At 46.5% G+C, this 19,720-nt stretch overlaps 1 protein-coding gene across 3 annotated transcripts; it reads left to right on the forward strand.

Moving 5' to 3' along the window:
* Nucleotides 1-545: 545 nt before the first annotated feature.
* On the forward strand, nucleotides 546-19,388 carry n4bp3 (NEDD4 binding protein 3). 3 transcript variants are annotated; one of them, XM_037462064.2, is made up of 11 exons: nucleotides 6,150-6,206; nucleotides 6,437-6,626; nucleotides 15,521-15,792; nucleotides 15,909-16,050; nucleotides 16,508-16,720; nucleotides 16,937-17,058; nucleotides 17,163-17,358; nucleotides 17,443-17,535; nucleotides 17,617-17,868; nucleotides 17,994-18,252; nucleotides 18,544-19,388. In XM_037462064.2, exons 3-11 carry the CDS (start codon nucleotides 15,554-15,556, stop codon nucleotides 18,927-18,929), a joined length of 1,902 nt encoding a protein of 633 aa, XP_037317961.2. In that variant the 5' UTR covers nucleotides 6,150-6,206; nucleotides 6,437-6,626; nucleotides 15,521-15,553; the 3' UTR covers nucleotides 18,930-19,388. The 3 variants fall into 3 exon arrangements, with proteins under 3 accessions (XP_037317960.2, XP_037317962.2, XP_037317961.2); XM_037462063.2 differs by lacking the exons at nucleotides 6,150-6,206; nucleotides 6,437-6,626 and adding an exon at nucleotides 546-826; XM_037462065.2 differs by lacking the exons at nucleotides 6,150-6,206; nucleotides 6,437-6,626 and adding an exon at nucleotides 546-826 and having other exon boundaries at nucleotides 15,909-16,002.
* The last annotated feature ends 332 nt before the right edge of the window (nucleotides 19,389-19,720 follow it).

The following is a 19,720-nucleotide window of genomic DNA, read 5'->3' on the forward strand; positions in this document are numbered from 1 at the left end:
TCCCATTTACATTTTAACACAGTGAAGTTGTGAGCGTTTTGTCGAGCGTCAATTATAATCACAATATTCACAATAAATATTTTTCACTTTGGGAAGCCATCACAAAACGTCCCAGCATCACAATGGTACAGAGATGCCTCATCTGCCCCAAAGAAGTGAAGCGTCAAAGCAGATAGCAAAATCATAGAATACTGCACAGGTCTTATGTTGCCTAAAATAACTTACACTATCAAATGAGATCAAAACCTTTCTTTTAGATGACGAAAACTGGCCCCAAATCAAATCAGTGTCCAGAGTCCAGAGATAATTGATGCAATCAGCCATTCAGATACCACGACAAAGTCTACAATTAACCGAACCAGGGGGTGCACCTGGGGGACACTTCTTTGTAGGGGCCCTGCTCTTTGTGTGTTCATTGCATTTATGTTTTTTATTACTACATGGCCGATCACTAGAGGTCGCTGTCCACCTCCACCTGCCCCCCCCCCCCCCCCCCCCTCACACACACTTCTCTCCCCCTCTTCACTTCACTGTGCGAAGGGGGGGTTAGACACATGTGTCCCTGCCTCTCGTTGTCTCCTCGCACTCTGTTCAAACCTCCGAGAGGGAAAAGAAACATCCCCTCAGTGCGCTCCTGTCTCTCTCTCTCTCTCTCTCTCTGTCTCTCTCTCTCTCTCTCTCTGTCTCTGATCTGTATCCGCTGAGGGTTTCCACACCAAGTTCAGGACAAATATCCCCCGGAGACACGTAAAGGCTATACGTGAAGGTTCGTTTCATCACAAAAGCACCAGCGCCGGTCCGAGAGATGTCCTGCGTGCGGAGCATGGTAAGTTCATCTTTTGGTGATCCGCTCACCCTTTTGCACGTCGGTTATTAGCGGCATGCTTGCTGTGGGTTCGTGATGACGTCATGTTTTTAAAACTTTCTGCAGACTAGACCTGGAGAAAAAAAGAAAAAGAGATGCTTGAATCTGTGACTTAAATGCGTCTGTGAAGTAATGAATCGAACGGATTAAAGAGGTGTAGTCTGTAAATCAGGGTTAATCCTTATGATGTGTTTTCACTGTTGACCTGGCAACTGCTAGTGTGTATGCGAGAGCGTGAACGAGATGGATACTGATGGACGAACAATGTATTTTTTTTATTTCACCACACTTTGCAGCTATGGTGGTCTCCACCGCCGTGCATTGAAAAGGGTTTGGCCTGCATGGCTGTAAATGTTTGGGTGCAAGCTCAACACTCCAGAGTCTCTTTTGATGCACAGAAGTTTGGGGACAAAAGCTGTTTCTGTGTGTGTGTGTGTGTGTGTGTGTGTGTGTGTGTGTGTGTGTGTGTGTGTGTGTGTGTGTGTGTGTGTGTGTGTGTGTGTGTGTGTGTGATAGAGAGAGAGAGAGAGAGCCTCAGTGTGTGCGGGTGGAGGGGGGAAGACACGAGCTCCTTCTTGGGGACTGCCAGGCTGTTGTCGTGGAGACCAGAGGCCACAGGTGACCTCTGACCTGAGTACTTATGGAGCGTTGCAGGAAGAGCCCTTTGAGTGTGCTGGTTGTGGGAGCAGGTCTGACAAAAGAGAGACAATAGGTGCCCTTGTGAGGTGTTGTTGGAGAATGCGTGGATACCGTTCCTGTAATTTAGGAATGGATTATAGGAGACGGTGTGATAGCGGGGTGATATGAGGCTGTACTCCACCGGTGTCAAGTGTATGACAGACCGCTGTTGTTTAAGGGTTCAAGTCACCGCGCAAAAATGCATGTCGGCATCTCATCAGACCCACTTCTCTATGACACAGAGATGACAGTGTGATGAGAGTTTGCAATTTGCTCACCGAAAGCGAACCACAACAAATCCAATAGTGCAGGGTCGGCTAAAACGTTGTGAGGCCAGGCTTCAAAATGATATACTGTATATCTATATAAGGTTGGATCATACAAACGTCCAAACATTCGTTTTTTACCTCTTTTATCTATCAACACAGATAGCGTGAGGATTTCATTTCATTTAATTGGCCACCAACCAGATGAATGGAGATGAGTGGAATTTAATCTGTTCTGCGAAAGGAATCAAAATTTGACTGGTGGAAAACATATTTTTTTGTCACTTGAAAATAAATACTTAGTATAATAGTTTTGGCCTGCCTGGCACTTTAAATAAGCAATGACCTTTAACCTCTGATAACTTGTTATCATCATGTTCAAGGATTTTGGAAAGAGAACATTTCTAACAGGGCAAACTGATTATTGCCGCATTATTGCCACCAAAACCACATTTGATCAAAATGGCAAAACCCCTCTGTTAGCCAAAAGCTTATTGGGAGATTTCTGCCCACAATCTATTGGCACAGTCCATCTTCTGGCTGCTCTTCGCTCTGCAGAAGCAGCCGGACAGCTGATGGCATGTCTTCGTTCAGCTGTTTTAACTCCCAGGGGCTTTGCACTACCCCGTGTGTGTGTGTGTGTGTGTGTGTGTGTGTGTGCGTTCTTAAAAAAACTGGCAGCTGATGAAACACTAATTCTGCTGATCGCTCAGTAAGTTTGAGCAGACTCCACACTTCCATATTCAAACAGCGTGATGTTGGTCCCGCTGTAAAGGTGCAACTGAATTCAATGGATCCAACATCGCCCCAGCTACCTCCAGCACAATCCACTGTTAGGCCTTTTCATGTTGTGTAGCGTGTAAGAGCATAGCGGCTCAGTCATGCGTGCTATAGTTTAACAGATGGTGTTGCGAGCAGAGCTCAGTCATAATGGGACTGTGTTGGTAGAGATTTCCCCCTGGGGCCAGCTAGCTACACACTAATAAGCCCTCCTTCTTTTCATCGGTCTGTCTCTACTCTTTAACTCTGTTTCCTCAGATTATCCTCCCTTTTCTTCCCATTTTCTCCCTGTTTGCTGCTAATCTCGTCGCTCATCGTATTACCCGATTCTCTCCTGCCTGTGTGCTCCCGGGCTCTTGGACTCTTGATAGAAAAAGGAAAAAAAAAGATCAAAAGGCCATGCCTGACTATTCAGAAGAGAAAGTTCCGTGCTCGTACTCTTTCGCTTTCACTCCTCGGTCATCCCTCTCCCTCAGGCTGGCCTGATCCTCTCTCTCTGTGCCGTCTGTCGCTGCGATTAAAGCTTGACTGGGTTAAGAAAACCACTGTGTGGCTTGACCTGCCGTGCACGGCCACTGTTGGATAGGAGGCAGTTCGGCAAAAAAGCTAACACAGCAAATGGTAAGAGTTTGCATGCCATTGATTGTTAATAAAAATCAAAAAGAAATGTATTTCCTATGGAATTCTGCCCTACGTGATCGGTTATGAACGAACCGGTCAAACATGCAGTTGTCCTCGGCCTTTGCGTGAGCCTCAGTAAAAAATTGATTTATTTAAAACAAATTTGGCTGGGGTCAAGTTGCAGACCTCGCTGGCTTGAATTATTTTCCAAGTGCCAATACAGAGAACACACCCTAGTTGATCATTAGTCCCAAGCGACAGGGGTTTTCTTATATCCCTGCTATTTCCTCTTGTAAAACAACTATATACTGTATATATATATATATAAATATATTCAATCAATTAGAAAAAACTACTTTGACTATGTGTAATGTTAAAGGAGTGGCTTGGAATGACATTCTGATTCATCCCAGAGCTCTGTAGTACTTCTCAGCTCTGCAGAGATTTTTTAGCCTCTTTCTGCCTCTTTCTGGTTTTGGAAGGTAGATTTTTTACTCAGAATTCTCTAAACAGTAAGGTACAGACACAGCTCCCCATGGTAGACAGGGCTAAAAACATAGTAAAGCATTTATGTCCCTCAGGGGCTGGAGGAGACCAAAGCAGAGCCAAAAGGAGAGACCTAATGGAACAGTTATACTAATATAGTGATAATATAATGTGTTTACAGCGTGTTCTCATGCCCTTATGCACTATACATTTCCACATAACACATAAGCAGTCATTTGGTGGAGTACTTTAACACCTACAGGTCACATTTAGTTGTGAATAACATGTCTTAAGAAACAGTAGATAAAGCACGTCAAGGCAGGAAAACCATATCTAAATACAAATCTTAAAATAAGACGTGGTATGCAAACATCACAGGCGCATATTTGACGGCATGCAGGCCTCTCAGCCAGCGTGGGAGTTTTACTTTGACTACAAATGGGATAGAGGTTATCACAGACGGCGTTTTTGGTGGCTGAACAATAGTTTTATCCCCATGAGACAAGCGGGACCCTGTGACCTTCAGAGGGGAGAGGTCTGAGAGTGTAGGAGGGTGGACACAGGCCCCATGCTGTGGCCTTTTTTGTTCCCCAAATGTCACCAACTCAGACGGAAATAACCGCCAACTCTGGCAGCGTTGCATTCTGGGACTGACGTCTTGTTAACGAATGAAGCCTGTTTGTGAGTCAGCCCGGCCTTATCGTTTCCCCGTGTTTTTATTGATTTGGCCCTCCTCTCACTGAGGAGCGCACGCACTCACTCACCTGCCTTCTATAGATATCAGCGGCGGCAATAGTTACCCTGTGTGTGTGTGTGTGTGTGTGTTGGGAGGAACCGTGTGCATCGGCCCTTGTCTCCTTTATTTAGTCCGAAGAGTTGTAGCGTTGCCAAAGAAAAGGCCACGAGCCGAAGCCCTCCTCTGCGAGTGGGCATTGTTGTTTATTTATATCGCCGTGTGCAAGCAGCAGTCGTGGAGGCAGGCGCAGTCTCTGTTCTCTCTCTCTCTCTCGAGCAGCGTTTCGGCTTTGCTGTCATGTCCTGTTCTTTTACAATAAATCAAGGTTACATTTAGTTGCCGGGGACCTGTCCATGGCTCACTCGGGTCAAACGGGCAGTAAAAATTGACCAAAATGTTTAAACTACTTCTTTGTAAATTGTACTACATTTTGTTTATGTGAGATCTGTTCATGTGCAATTAGATGTCCCCACTGTCCTGGTCTGAACCCTCGCTGACAGGTTTTTTAAAATGTCAGTGAGGGTGTTGTTGTCGATGTTTGACAGGGTAGCTCAGGGTAATGCCATTTCTGGAGAGCCAGACACGCACGCATGCCTCCCATAGCTTCTTCCTGTAATGTTATTGTCCAGAAGAGCTTAGGCGGAGGAAATGAGTCTAGCCTGGGTTGTTGTCTCATCTCCTTGACTGGTCAGACAGGCACGGCATCTGTAAGCACGCCACGACTTGTCCCTCTCTGTTGTTTTCCGCCTCACGTTTCCATCCGTGCACCTCAACGTTGCTGCTCTCCCTTCGCCGTGTTCTCCCTCCTGCAGGAGCACCTTGTTTCCATCAATTCACGCACACATACATGCACAGGCCCCTAGCCTGCCGGAGCTCTCTCTGTGTCGGGCCAGCTGAGAGACACTGCAAACCTGTGGGGTTTCAGACTGACAATTCCTGCGGGGCACAGAGGTAATGACAGGGGCATCGTAGCGACACCTGCTCAAGTGTTAGATAGGCCTGCCTGGCTTTGATGGGGTTATCCCCTCCTTTCATTTTCATTTTTCATTTTCTTCAAATTGCACGTTGGCAGGGCCCCACAAAACATCACATTCCTGCCCTGGAATGCCTCTAATATCGTGCCAATGGCTACCTTGTGCACCTCTGGTTGGCAGAGGGCTTTATTAACCTGAGATGTGTGTGTGCCCACCTTTTGGTGCAAGCTTTAAGAAGTCCAGATAACTCCTTCACTCCCCTCCTGCAGCCTACATCGCACGGCGAAGAAAGGAGTCCCCTCTCTCCGGGTTTCGGAGCAGAGAACAATGTCCTCTCTTTCCCCCCCCCCCCCCCCCCCCCCCCCCCCAACGCTCAGATGCAAACAGCTCCGGTTTGTGTTATGTAACTTGATACTTCGCAGAACACGTCTAGTTTCCCAGCCTCAAGAAAGGGGACTTACACTCTATCTATTGTCCAGACGGTGTGCGCTGAGACGACCCCCCCCACATGCTCTCATTTTCCATTCCTGCGTCATCTGCACTCTGTCGAATTTTTCCACCTCTCATCCCATCTTCTACGTCCGATCCCTCATTATTGACATGATATCCGTGAGCAAACAAGACGGCTTGTATGGTTGGTATTTGCCCAGTGAAGCCGGCTCTCGTGTGTCAGTGCTGGCTGCTGGATGGACCGCCTTAGAGATGGTTCACATGCGGGGCTTTTGTTTGTGAAACTGGGAGAACAAGTCCAGCCACAAAGGCCACTTGAGAGGGCTTAAAGAGCAACAGGAGATGAGCAGGTGAGGAGGGGCAGAGGAGGAGAAGAGACAAGGTGTAGAGTGGGCAGGGAAGTACCAGATTCTCTCAGAACTGGCTTATAGCTGCTGCAGAGGTCGAACTAAGGATTTCGTACATGACACAAATACATTTTTATCTTGCTCTCTTTAATGAAACCATCGTCACGCTCAGCTTAAGATCGCTTCAGCCTTCTATTTAGATCAGTGTACAGTCATCTCTTCGTGGCCTGCAGGTCAGCAGCCGTTGGGACCGGACAGCTCCCTCCCATCTGCACCTCCCAACTGCCACCTCAGACTGAGAAACAGGAAGTTGTGATCATGTCGTGAGATCCAGTATCGCGGGCATGACACGAAAAGAGAGACAGAAGAGCGTGGATGGGATTAAGAGCAGAGAATTGAAGTTTAAGTCGGACAAACAGACAGGTAAATAAGTGACTTCTAAGTTTTATCTTTTTATTTGGGATTTCTATTCTTGTCTTACGCTACCAAAAGTAACTACAATCTACTAATCATACTGTATCATACTAGGTCAAAACAAAAACTTGGCTAACCTGTTTTGGCATACATTACTGAGCTTGTTGCTGGGAAGGTTTTTACTTATTTACATGCCCACCGGCATAAAACACTGTGAACTCTCCGTGACTTATAGCTGCATTGTTTGAAGAACGGCCTGAGCTGCAGAGAGGAGAGAAAACACGCCTGATTAGTTGATTATTCATCCCACGGGGTTGAATCGGAATTAGCTAACTTCAGAGATAGACCTTTTCTCCTGGGCGAATGACGTCATCAGCAGCCTCCTTGTTCGCAATCCAGCCGCACAGAACCAATACCCTAATTCACTTTGGATTATTGAATGTCCCCAGATGGAGCCACACGGTGCCGGACTGTATAGGATTATCTGCCTCACTGAGCTGTGCGGCAGGATTTCCTGAAAAGTAAACTCCGGTCGTGAAGTTGTTTTCTTATGTTTTGATGGTCTATTTGCGTTCACGGAATTTCCCCCCCCCCCCCCCCCCCCAGAGGACTATTGGTGTCCCAGAGTTGTACCCGAGCGCGGTAACAATATTTCCTGGGAATGGCTTGTATTGTTATTGTTGAATTGTGTAGCTGGAGGCAAAACGTCACAGCGGGACACGGTGCTATTTTCCACCTGTCAATGTTTAACTGATGTTTTTCTTGTGGCTTTTGCCGGGATTGTTAGCAGTAAAGAAGCGACCTGTGCCGGCTGAACGAGCCGATTTTCAGTTGGTTTCCACTGTGCTGCTTCTCAGTATGAACACAGAACAAACACTCAGTTTATTTACAGAGAAACACCCCTGTTGGTCCTCTGACTTTGGCATCAGCACACTTTGGCATCCGTGTGTATGACCTGACCCGCGGGCTGCTCCGCTCCTCCTCTGGTCCGACGCTGCAGATGACATCAAAGCAAAATTTGTGCATGGAATCAGTAAAACCGTTTTATCTTTTTTGTGGCTTATTTAGGTTTAAATGGGAAATAATTAACATTATTTCTGAACACATCCATATCTGCACATTCATCTGAATCCCAATCAATTGTGCAGCTGCAGTGCACCCATTTCCCTGTTTGTGCAGAGCGTGCGGTCTGACAATGGGGGTGTTTGCATGGACGCAGGCTCGCTCACCAGCGGCTGCTGAGTGGACCTGGTTGAGGTGTGGGTCGATGTGGGAACCACTCGATTTCTATCTGTGTAATCACAGAGCTGCGCTGACTCCTACACGAACCGCTCCAGGAAACAAAGGAGCCACAGAGAGAGAGAGAGAGAGAAAGATAGAGAGCCTCGGCTCACCTCTCCCACTATCCTCCTCGCTCTAATGAATTTAATAAGAAGCCAGCTCTCACGCTTTTGTCTTTATCGGCTCAGTTGACCACAGGACGGCTCCCTTTCCTCTGATTACGTGGTGGAATTATCAGTCATTAAATGTTTGATGATACTGGTTTAGCCCTCGTGGGAACCGTGCTTTGGATAACAGACATTCTTTATTCCTTAAGTAACTCAAAACGGCTTCAGGGCCCGTGGCAGAGAAACGGGGCCATGTCCTATCAACTATATCCGTGCTCTACAGGTTACGTGAAGGCCCATTAATAATTACCTGGTGAGAAATGTACGGAATGTGAGTTTTGTTTCCTCGCATCGTTCTCTCCCTTCACATTCTTCACTCTGGACTTGTGCTCTCTGTTGGACATGTTCCACTGATAGCAGCAGTTGGCAAACATTGAAACGGCTTTAATTCTTAACAAGTTGAACGAGAAACCCATCAAGCGACTCAAAGTGGTTTCACGATAAGGTGAAATATATATTAGCCAGTATGCTGTTTGCTTGCTCACAAATTCCAAATGAAATATTTTTGTGTAGCACTGTTTTTTTAATCATTGTTTGTCCAGCATGATATTTGGCTGGTGGAGTCGGGCAAACAGATGATATGGAAAAAAAAAGAATGTGTGTCCTTCCCTCCCAAATGCTATAAACTTAGGGGGAACAGTGAATATTGTAATACTCTCGTAAACATGCTGGTTGGTAAAGATGTATAATCCTCCATACTAGTTTGGAGTTATGTCACACAAGTCAACAGACTTTGATAACACATGAAATTGTCATCTTTGAAGATATAGTTCAAAACCACTTTAAAAATCCATATTTCTCTTTTTTGTATTTTTTGTCTCAGGGCCAAAGGACACAATGCGATTCTCCCTTGCTCCCTTAAAGTAACCTTTACGAGCTCTGTCTGCAAAGTTTGCTGACTGTTTGCTTGGGACCTGTTAGCTTCAGCCTCAGCGAACTGACATCAAGGATTCGTTTTTTTTCACTCAGGAATTTTGAGGGGTAGGAGCGACCCATGAGGGGTCATACTTAACTACACACTATACACATTGACGTACTTTTAACCCAAAATGTTTCCTTAAACCTTTCTGTTGTATCCTTACAAAATAGTTTTGAACCTAAATTCATCTAAGTTCAACCCCCAGATTCCTATTGCAGAACTCACTCCTTCATTTGATGGTGGAACAGATGGGCACTGTGAGCCATGCATATAAAATCAGAAATATATTTAATATGTGTTTTAAATGATATTTACCTTCAAATCATATTCTAGTTGCAAATGTATTCGTTCAGGATGTTGTTTTCATCACTAGTAGATTAGTAGTAGTGTGTGTGTGAGAGAGATGAGTGAAGGGCAAGTGGATGTCACTTAAAACAACACCGCGGTCATCTACTTATACTTATGCCGCTTATAGTAATCTCTCATTATCCGCACACACACACACACACACACACACTCATATGGGATCAACAAAGGCCGTCATCCAAACATTAGGGATTTTTCAATTGTTTTGCCACAAATGGAAGACTATTTGATATTTTTAAAAACAGGCTGTTTGTACTGATGGGGGAGAAGCATTTGTTGAGAAAATGTTCCCACACAAATACCACTAATCACACATTTGGAGGTGGACCTGTGAATATCTGCTCGCACTAAAGCAGCCTGTTCTTTGATCAGTCAGATCCAGATCAATACAGTTCCATGAAACACCAGTTCAACCAGTCACCCCAGATAGCCTCAACATTGCTACTGTAGTAAGAGCCGCCGGGAATTGAATTATGTGCAGGAATACATTACCAGAGAGTCAGCACAGGCAGTTAAAACCAAGGCGCACAGGTACAGCGAGTTGTTGGCTACTTCTGAGTAAAGAGTAACGAGGGTTAAACGTCATGCAGTCGTGATGAGTAAAACTGAGTTAATAGGCGCTGCAAAGCCACGCAAATGGGAGCTTTGTTGAGTGACCCGCTCACACACACATGTGCCCTCTGATCAAGAGCCCGAGCTCGTGCTTACTAGTCGTGATTAGTAAAACCGAGTTAATCAAGCTCATGATGGTGGTACAACTGCACATCTTCATTTCCCAATTTACCAGATGTTTGGCTTTTGATGGTTCTGTTTTCTGGTCAATCATAAAGAAGGCCGTTGTGTTACTTAATAACGGCAGTTTGATAACAGAGAATAAACTATATATATATATATATATATATTTACAGTCAGTGTAACATTAAAACCTAATGAAGCGGATGATGGGCCTGGCAACATTTATTGAGGAGGCATTTCAATTGGCCCAACTCACTCTATATACAGAATTGGAATGAAAAATTGATTTATATAGAAATGGGAACGCACCAAAACGTCTGTCACCAGCTGTCTACGGTTCATGATTCACTGGAAAATACAAGTTGCAGCGTATCTTTACCCATCTGGTCTATTTTCAAGTGTTTTTCACACACTTTTCAAAATGTTGTTGCTGTGACTGTGTTAAAGTTTAAATGTATATGTGTATGTGAAGTTGTTAAGCAACAACATTTGTACTAAGACTCCTAAACTCTTTTTAACTATATTGCTTCAAAAAAGTGTATTACTGCATCACACAGGGCCCGGCCCAATAGTTGGCAGAAAATATCCTTGATGACAATGAGCTCAGTGTGTATACAATGTTGTATTATGGTGTACAAGCTGCTGCCGTGTTCCCTTGAACGTGGCCCTCTTTCCCCCGTCTGAACCGAATAAATAAAATGTCTGTGTCCGCTCTTGAGTGTCTGCGTGCTCAATAGCACCCTGTACCGACTTCCATGGCCAAATATGACCCGTTGACCTCTGTCAGGACTGAAGTGTCGCTCATCAATGGGGAGAGTGTGTGAGCCTGAACACTGGGCCTTCAGCTCTCCAACCGCCAGCGAGTCATAGCCCCACGTTTCACACAGAGACACTGCTCATCGTCCCGAGCTTCATGAAGTGAGAGTCAACCATCCTCACGTAAAGTTCTTGAGAGAGAGAGAGAGAGAGAGAGAGAGCTTCAGGCGTTTTTTCCTCAATTCCCATGTAGCTTGTCAGATTTTTACAGATGCGTGACATCCGAACGCCTTCAGACTGAGAGAAGCCGCCGCATTTCACGACTTCTGATCTCCCGTCTACAAGGAGTAACCTGCCAACAATTAGAGGCCGTCGCCGAGCACTCCTCAGCTGTCATGCCCCACAGCCAGAGACGCTCTGCGCTAGCGAGTGTAACATCCAGTCAAGGGAGTGGAGTGGATCCTTGTTTTACGTCGAAATGTCGAACAGTCGCACTGGCAGCATTTCCTTCCCCTCGTGGCAGAGGACGAGTTAAATAGAATACTGCAGATGAAGAAGGCCAGCCTCTGATTTGGTCATCGCGCTTCAGTGTTTTACACAACTAACAGCTGCGAAAACTAGCCAAGCGCAGCTTTGATAGAGGTTACATAATGGAAACGGTGCCCCGTGTGGGAGTTTCAGATGTAACCTGCAGAGTTACCCCTCAAACGTAAACACACTTTGATCATGCATCAGGGGAGGGAGAGCAGCGAAGGGACGAGGCCAGAAGGGTCCGGCGCTGAAAAACGCAAATGGGCGCTTTGTTGAGTGACCCGCTCGCACACAAGTGTGACTGAGCGTCCGTGGGAGGCAGCGTTTTTTTTTTGTCCATCAGCAAATGACGAGCCCGAGCTTGTGCTTTGTAAAGCATCTTTGGAATTTCTCTCTCTCTCTCTCTCTCGCTCTCTCTCGGGCCCCAACGCTGACTTTTGTTTCTACGAGGGTTTGAAATGTCCCCCTTTGAAAGCCTTCTTTCTTCAACCGCAGGACACTTGATTACAATATTTTAGGAGGGAGCGTCCTTGAAGAACCCACCTCTTCTCTTCTTTCTCTAGTGATTATAGTAAAGTGGCAGTTGTGTGTTTTTTCTAGATATTATCACCCTAAGAAAGCCAGGACTGTGAAGGCTTTCCTGAGAGGGTTTAGAGTTGCCAAATCATGTTATTTTGTAGTTAATTTTGTATCACCCTTTCCCGGTGTGTCGAGATAAACCGGGCAGTCCCACAAATGTAATTATATACTGATGCATTCCCCCCGCTGGCAAGGTGTGCTGACTTGATTTCAACTCAAATGTCTCTCCTTCATCTACTAATTTGACTTTGCATTTAACTATAGCAAGGAGGGCCACCAGGTGAACACGTGCAGCCTCAGGGGGACGGAGAGCCTCACCTGTTGCCTTTGCGAACACTTTGATACACTGATGTCAACCGTTTTAACGCTTGATCAAAGTGAGCAGCTTATGAAAAAGCTCATCACTGCCTTCAAAGGCACATTAATCAAGAACACAGCACTTTTCAAATAGAGCATAACTCTCTCAAGGTTGGTAGGCTGCTTTGATCCGTGTGTGTGTGTGTGTGTGTGTGTGTGTGTGCATGAGCGTTGCCTTTCGGGGCCCCGTGGTTCGTCCGGGGCCGGGCTGTAAATCTGGCTGTGTCTCCTGGTTTGCTCAGGCACCATAAACCAAAAGGCAATTAAGGAAAACAACTGGATGTAGGATTTATTTCGGACCCGCAGGATTTGTGGCTGCAGCATGAAATGATTTCCCCCCTTCTGTCCACCCAAAACGAATGGCTTCGCCGCACGAGCCCTCACCTCCGCCCCCGCTTCCCATCACGCATTGATTGGTCCTCTTGTGTCTTTGGCGTGTACGAAACACAAGCGGTGTATAATAATAAAAATAATAATACCGTTCCCTGAAACACAGTGAACCGTGGCCAGTGTCCGTTTGTCCCGATGAATTCATATGGTGTCAGGCACACACACACACACACACTCCGCCTGACCTGCACTGACTCATATCTGACCCGTCTTAGTCCGACGCGACGCGCAGACTTCCCCCGAGAGCCGCAGACTAGTCACTTTATATTTGAAAATGTTCATCTCCTAATATTAACATTCATTCGCCTGTTTTATAATGGCTTATTAAATGCCGGATGCTTTAGTGGAAAGTTTTATATTGGTAGAAATCCCACCTCATGACTATAAACATGAGCAGCTTGTGCCGCTTTGATCTCTGGCTGAGATCCCCGAGTGGAGTGGGCCGTCGCACAGCTCTCTCTTTGCCCATTTCAACCATTTGCATAATTGCTATAAGTATTGAAGCCAGCAGTGCAAAGCACTTGATGAATGTGGAGTGTATTAGAAGCAAGAGGAGATCCTGGTGTCCCACTGCATGAAGGTCTTTGCTCAAATATAGTATACAACAAATGAAATGGCCTCAAGGTTGCTTGAGGGTCATAAAGTGCGTGCTAACAGTGTCAGGCGGAAGGATGACCTATAGCCTTTGATCCCTTAAGCAGCCACACATCTGAAAAGCATCCACCAACCACACTGTTTGTCCAATTAACTGCAGCAGAAATTACAACCTGAAACTAGTTTGAATCACAGTGAGCCTTTTTTTTAATTCTGTAAAGTTCTGCTATTGCCCTACATTATTGCTGTAGCCGAAATGAACAGGTTTAGAAGCTCATCCTGTTGGAATGTGGCTAACGGAAGAAAAAACTGTTCATGTTTGTTCACCAGTGATACGTCAGGTTGGATCTTGTGAGAACATTCCTTTTCTCTTGGAAGCCATGTCTCCAATATCAAATGTTGTTGAATGCGTGACGGACTGAAGCGTATTTCGACATATTAATAACATGTTTTTCGTGATGGATAACGTAAAAGCATTGCTTAGTACTTTGTGTTCTATCTTCCTGAAATAGCTGGGAAGTTGTTGTTGAATGAAAAACAACCCACAGTTGTTGTGAACTGCCAGTCAAGACACCAGTGGACACACGAATGCAGACATGTGACCGACCGCAAGGAAAATTGGATGTTAATGGGCTAAAGGAAGCAAAGCTCTACCTAACACAGCTCACACAAGCTCAAACGCAAAAAGGGGAATTTGCCTCCCCCCCCGGTCCTGTTTATAGTCGCCAGGAGGATTGCAGCGGGTTTTATGGTTTTGAGAATGTTTTATGGAGAGAAAAGGGTCAAAAGGGTGAAATCAATGGTGAGCCTTAATGAGGTTGTCTGAAAGAAGGAAGGAAAGGAGGGGGATTGGTGGGGGATTTGATAGACACATTTAAAAGAAGATTTGCTGCTTATAGCTGAAGAGGCATAAACTCAAAATTGACTAAAACAATAGTCCCCGTTAGGTAGGTGTTGCGGTAACTTGGCAACCAATTTAGTCTGGAGAAACGCTTTTGTCTGCATCATTTTCTTTTCTCTTCGGAATGATGCACGCAGTGACTGACAGGAAATTTAATCTCACACAGACAGCCGTCGGAAATGTATTAAGGCCACGCAAGACTTAAAGGCACATTGTGGGATCGGCACATTTGGATCCACATGGTTATATCGCAGGAAAAAATTTGCAAACAAAATAAGCTGCAGCAGCGCTTGATTCAAGCCATGTCCATGATGTGTTTTGTTATCAAAAGCACTCATGTCGAATGTTCTTCGCTTTTTTTCTCTAAGGAAAAGAGTCCCTCTGCTGTAAACTAATTGGATCAGATTTAAGCAGGATTGAGATTTGACATATGCTACCCTACCAATTAAACACTTTCTGATTCACGTGATCCTGTTGAGGTTGGGAAAGGTTTTGGGGATTTGTACTTTTCCTGTTATAGTTTTTTTTATGGATGTCGGTAAAGTGCTGTTGTGGACGCTGTGTTGTTCTAGCTGTGCACACAACTGATGAAAGCTCGTGCTCTTCATTCCAGAGATCAACGTCCACTCAGGGTCGTAAAGGGGAAAGGGGGGCACTTTATTTCAGTTATTAAAAAGTAGGGTACGGTTGTATTTCCCTTATTTCCCTTATTTAAATCCGTCCGTCGCTCCACCTCTTTGGCCCAGACTAACGAGGCTAAACGACTATCTGAAGGATTGACAAGAAATCTGTGACAAAGACGTACGACTGGTGATCCCCTGACTTTTCTACAGCGCCACCAAGAGGTTGATATTTTGTGAAATGTCAACCTTTGAATGGATTGACAGAGAGGATGTATCATAATGCTTTTCGACCTTTATACGGTTTAGTCCTAGTCAGCCAATGATGCTATGTATATTCATGCTAACGCAATCATCACAGTCATGTTACAGTTTCCAGTGATTGTCTTAAAAAAATATATATGGTTGTACAAACAGAAAAGAATAAGAGAAAGAATGACAGAAATGTGTGTGTGTGTGTGTGTGTGTGTAGCTTTGACAGGCTAATGACGGTCCTTACACATCTTTCTATGACATTAATTTGGTTGAGCAGATGATTTAGATATGGTTTAGATATATTTTAACACAAATAAATAAAAAAGGATGTCTTTGTATAAGGAGATTGGTAATTGATCTTTGCAGTCCTGAAAGAACCTGCGCATTATTTAAAATTAAATAAAAATGTAACAAAACAACTAAACTTTCACATTTCCCTCTTTTTTTCGCAGAGCACCTTACCCCCCCACAGCGGCGTGTAACCGATGGCAACCTCTGTACAAACTCTTCCTTTGACCCGTGGCCACAACAAAAACTTCCGTAACCCGCTGCCTGTCTCGTCCCATTGCGGCATGGGAAGTGTAGGCAGCCTGGTGGAGAGGCCAGATGTGTCCCCGACCAAAGGCAGCCGCGCAGTGCCCCAGGTGAGACCCAAACAGACCAACAGCCTCCTGAAGAAAGGCTGCACCCAAAGGGAGCTACTCAACTACCTCAACATCACCAGGTGGGTGCCCGCTGTAAAAGAAACCGATGCTTTCACTCACGCGCTGCAGGCAAAGTAGACTGCTCCTGTGAAACGTGACAGGACCCTGTTTGACCCTGTTTGACCCTTTCGAACAGAAAAGAGCCCAAAGCGAGCGACGGGAAGAGGGACGTTGTCCCTGGCCACGAGGACGGCTTGTACGCCAAGGTCTACCATAAAGACGGCACCGAGGTAGATCTGACTAAGAACTCACTGCCAAGTGCGGGCAAGTACGAAAAGGTGAACTTTGTTGTTTTTCATACATAGGGGTACAATGGATAACTTAAAGAATCAGAGTGATGTTGAAAGCATTATATTTTAGATATTAGGGGGAGCTAGTCTAGTGTAATTCATGATTTCCCTAGCAGATGCACCTCAATGGATGAACGATTTATCTTTGTGTGCTTTCTATAAATTATTACAGCCTGTGCATTTCTGTCAGCGCAGCAAATCCTCCCTCTAGCCTTCCATCCGCATAAATCCACTCTAAAATCTCCTTCACAGAACCAGCATGGTCTGAGAATTTGACTCTTTCTGTGTTGCAGAAGTTATTGCACCAATCAAATCTCCCCTTCTTTGCTTGAATTTCATCAACTGTAAGAACAGATGGTGGGACACTGCTCCGTAGTGCCTCCCCTCCACTACTATGGTTCCGTCTTTGCACCCTCTAAAAGTCTCCTCGTTCTTTTCTCTGCAGGCTCGTTCGAGGTCCGCCTTCAAGCCTGTCACTCCTAAAAACTTCTGCTCCATGCAAAACCTCTATCCGTCTTCCAAGTTGGAGGATGTGGACCATGGCCTTTTCAACGGGCTGCACAGAGCCTACGCCCACGTCCCCAAAGCCATCTCCACCTCTTCCACCTCTTCCTCCTCACCCTCCCGTCATGGAGGGCCAACATCCAGCGGCATGAAGGTATCTTTGCACACGATGGTGACTCAAAGCCTCCACAGCAGTTACCGTTAATCAATGTCCATGCCCACAAGGTGCTTAGTCCATTCATCTGGTTGTCGAATCGCTAGAGTATCTCACACACCTTCTTCGTAGGTTTCAATTGAGCATGTTGTAAAGTCGCGCAGGTGAACAAGTGAATCGGGTTGTGGATGAATAACTGTGTAACCACGACTGTAGGCCCTCTCCTCGGGGCGTGGGATGAGCCAGGAGGACGATAACCTGTCGGACTCGGGCCATAACTCCATGAGCAGCCTCCCACCGTACCGGCCTCCCTTCCGCCCACATCTGTCTAACATCAGGTCTGCTGCAGTGTTATTGTCTTGGCTTTAGTTCATATTCAAATAAAGCCTTGATATGCATCATTGATTTTTTTGTACTTAATGAATTTCCTTGTGTACCTTAGTGCATCTATGGGCAAGATCAACACCATCGGCTCCCTGGACCGCGCCTCTCTGGGCCCGAAGGCCGTCGGGCCGGGGGGCGTGGCCGCAGGAGAGATGGCGTGTCGCAGCATGGCGACGCTGAGCCGTCTGGCTCCCTATGGAGGGGAGGCTCCACCTCCTTATGAATGGACACTCTCTCTTTCTGTCGAGGAAGTGGTAAGCACAGCCCTGCAGGGAGGGAGGATGAGCGGGTCAGAAGGATTTATAGACTGGTAAGTCCTTCGTGTGCTCTCTTTCCAGGTCCGGGATCTGGAGGAGCGCCTGGTGGAGAAAGAACATGAGCTGAAACAGATGAGGAGAAACCTGGATGAGAGCGAGGGCGCCATCGCTCAGGTGAATCCCACGTGACCATCAATTCATACATCCATCTGCTTCGCCTCTGAGGTTTGACCCTCATCTGCCCCACGCGCGCAGGTGTTTGAAGGAAAACAGCGTTTGTGGGAGAAGGAGGTGGAGGAGCTGAAACGCCTTTACGCCGCCAAGCTGCGTCAGGTTTCCCAGCATGCCCAGCGTTCCCAGCGCAGCCTGCAGATGCAGCTCTTGAAGGCCCAGCAAGAGAAGAACCGCCTGCAGGAGGAGCTCGCCGGGCAGAATGGGCAAAGGAGCCAAGAGGACGGAGCCGCGGCGAGGAGGACCAGTCCCACTCTGGAGGAGACGCAGTGGCAGGTATGGCCCTAGGGAGGTGGGGGCACTTTATGGAAGGGAGCGGCAGTAATTACAAGCTACTTCAGGGAAAACTCGTTAAACTCATCTCAACCAGTCAGTCAAAATGTACACTTCTCTTCTCTCAGGTTTGCCAGAAATCGGGGGAGATCTCCTTGTTGAAGCAGCAGCTGAGGGACTCCCAGGCCGAGGTGACCCAGAAGCTGAGTGAGATCTTCCAGCTCAAGACTCAGCTGAGGGAGACCCGCGCGGATCTGCGCAACAGGGAGGGCCAGATCGACGCTCTGAAGCTGGTCGCGCAGGGGACGCAGCGCCGCAGATTCCCCTCTCAGCCGCCGCATGAGGATGGAAAGGGAGCCGAGGAGGGTCCGTCACCGGGGGCAACAGGTAGATGAATGTGTCTGCCTCGTACCCGTGTGTCTGTATCGTCACTGGAATGTTGCTTCAAATGTTCCAGGCAATGCACGTTAGCTTTAGTCGTGCTGAGGCGCCATAGCGGCGTGTAAGAGTTGAGGTTATTTTGCTTCCGCATTCCCACGCAGCCGCATGCTGTCTGGGTTATTTCGAGTTATGACGCTTGCGCTCGGACCCCCCAAATCAGGTCATTCGACTAACCAGCTCACGAGTTCCCGGCGGCCGGTGCACTTCATGATATTTCCCCTGCGGCTCGCTTCACAGGAGCGTGCGGGGGCCCGACGGAGGAGCGTCTGCGCGCAGAGCTCCTGCTGGAGCGCCGCCAGAGCGAGGCCCAGGTCACGGCTTTCGAGGAGGAGAGGCGGACGTGGCAGACGGAGAAGGACAAGGTCATCCGCTACCAGAAGGAGCTGCAGGCCAGCTACTTGGAGATGTACCATCGCAACGAAGCGCTGGAGAGAGAGCTGCACCAGCTGAGTGCGGGCAGAGAGCAAGGAGGAGGAGGAGAAGGAGGAGGAGGAGGGAGCCGAAATGAGACGTTGGAAACAGAAGCGCCAGAGCTGGGGAGTGAGAGAGCGGGTGAAAAACCAGACGACAGACCCTCCTCCGGTTTGCCCTGGATAGACAGGATTGAATCATCGGAAATTTGAATGCGACAGACTTCCTGATATTTGCAATGCAAAGTGTTTTGTTACTGAACAATTGTTTCTACTGAAGCCCATTTTGTCAAGAGAAGGGAAAACCAAAACCTAAGATTTTCAACTTTACATTTGGAGTCAAGTTAAATATGAAAGTAATTGGGAAAAAAAACACAAAAGTCAAGATTTTGATCTACTGTGTAAACATGGATCAAATACTAAGTTCTACCCCTGACTTTGATTATTGTATCTTTTCCTCTACTTTTCTTCTTCTCTGGGAGAAAATGAGCTTCCGTAGAATCCGAACCGTTTGCAATTCCGTTTGTTGATTGTGAAATGCCCCGATCCTCCAAAGTCAGGCCCAGTAAGAGCCTACAGAACCCAGTGATGCTGAGGGGAGCTGCACAGAGACACGGTGCGTGCCTCACCTGTCCTTGGCGAGCATTAAAAAAAAAAAAAAAAGCCAAACAACCAAAGTGTCGTGCTTCAGACTGCTGACCAATAATGAACTTGTAAATGAGCAAATTAATTTCTGGATTTTGTGTGATCATTTTGGTAGTTACATTCTGGATTGGACTGCTGTATAATTTTACGTGGTCCGGTGACGTGTCGCAGCCGGTTCGGTCAGTGCCAGAAGGTTCTGTGCATCTCTGGGTCAAGCATCAAGCATTAAAGACACTGATGCTGTGTCTTTGCCTGCCCACCGCACTTATAAAAACTGGACATGTTCTTTGCCCTTCGGTTTCCAGCTCCTGTCAGGTGAGATCTATATATTTCGAACACGTCACTTTGATTTGATTTGC

Source organism: Pungitius pungitius, chromosome 2 (genome assembly GCF_949316345.1).
Source record: "Pungitius pungitius chromosome 2, fPunPun2.1, whole genome shotgun sequence".
NCBI lineage: Eukaryota > Metazoa > Chordata > Actinopteri > Perciformes > Gasterosteidae > Pungitius > Pungitius pungitius.

What these genes read in the sequence shown, in the direction of transcription:
- n4bp3 (XM_037462063.2), top strand. Translation starts at nt 15,554, where the DNA reads ATGGCAACCTCTGTACAAACTCTTCCTTTGACCCGTGGCCACAACAAA. An exon ending in GCGAGGGCGCCATCGCTCAG is followed by an intron (nt 17,536 to 17,616) that starts GTGAATCCCACG and finishes CCACGCGCGCAG; the next exon opens with GTGTTTGAAGGAAAACAGCG. An exon ending in TGGAGGAGACGCAGTGGCAG is followed by an intron (nt 17,869 to 17,993) that starts GTATGGCCCTAG and finishes CTCTTCTCTCAG; the next exon opens with GTTTGCCAGAAATCGGGGGA.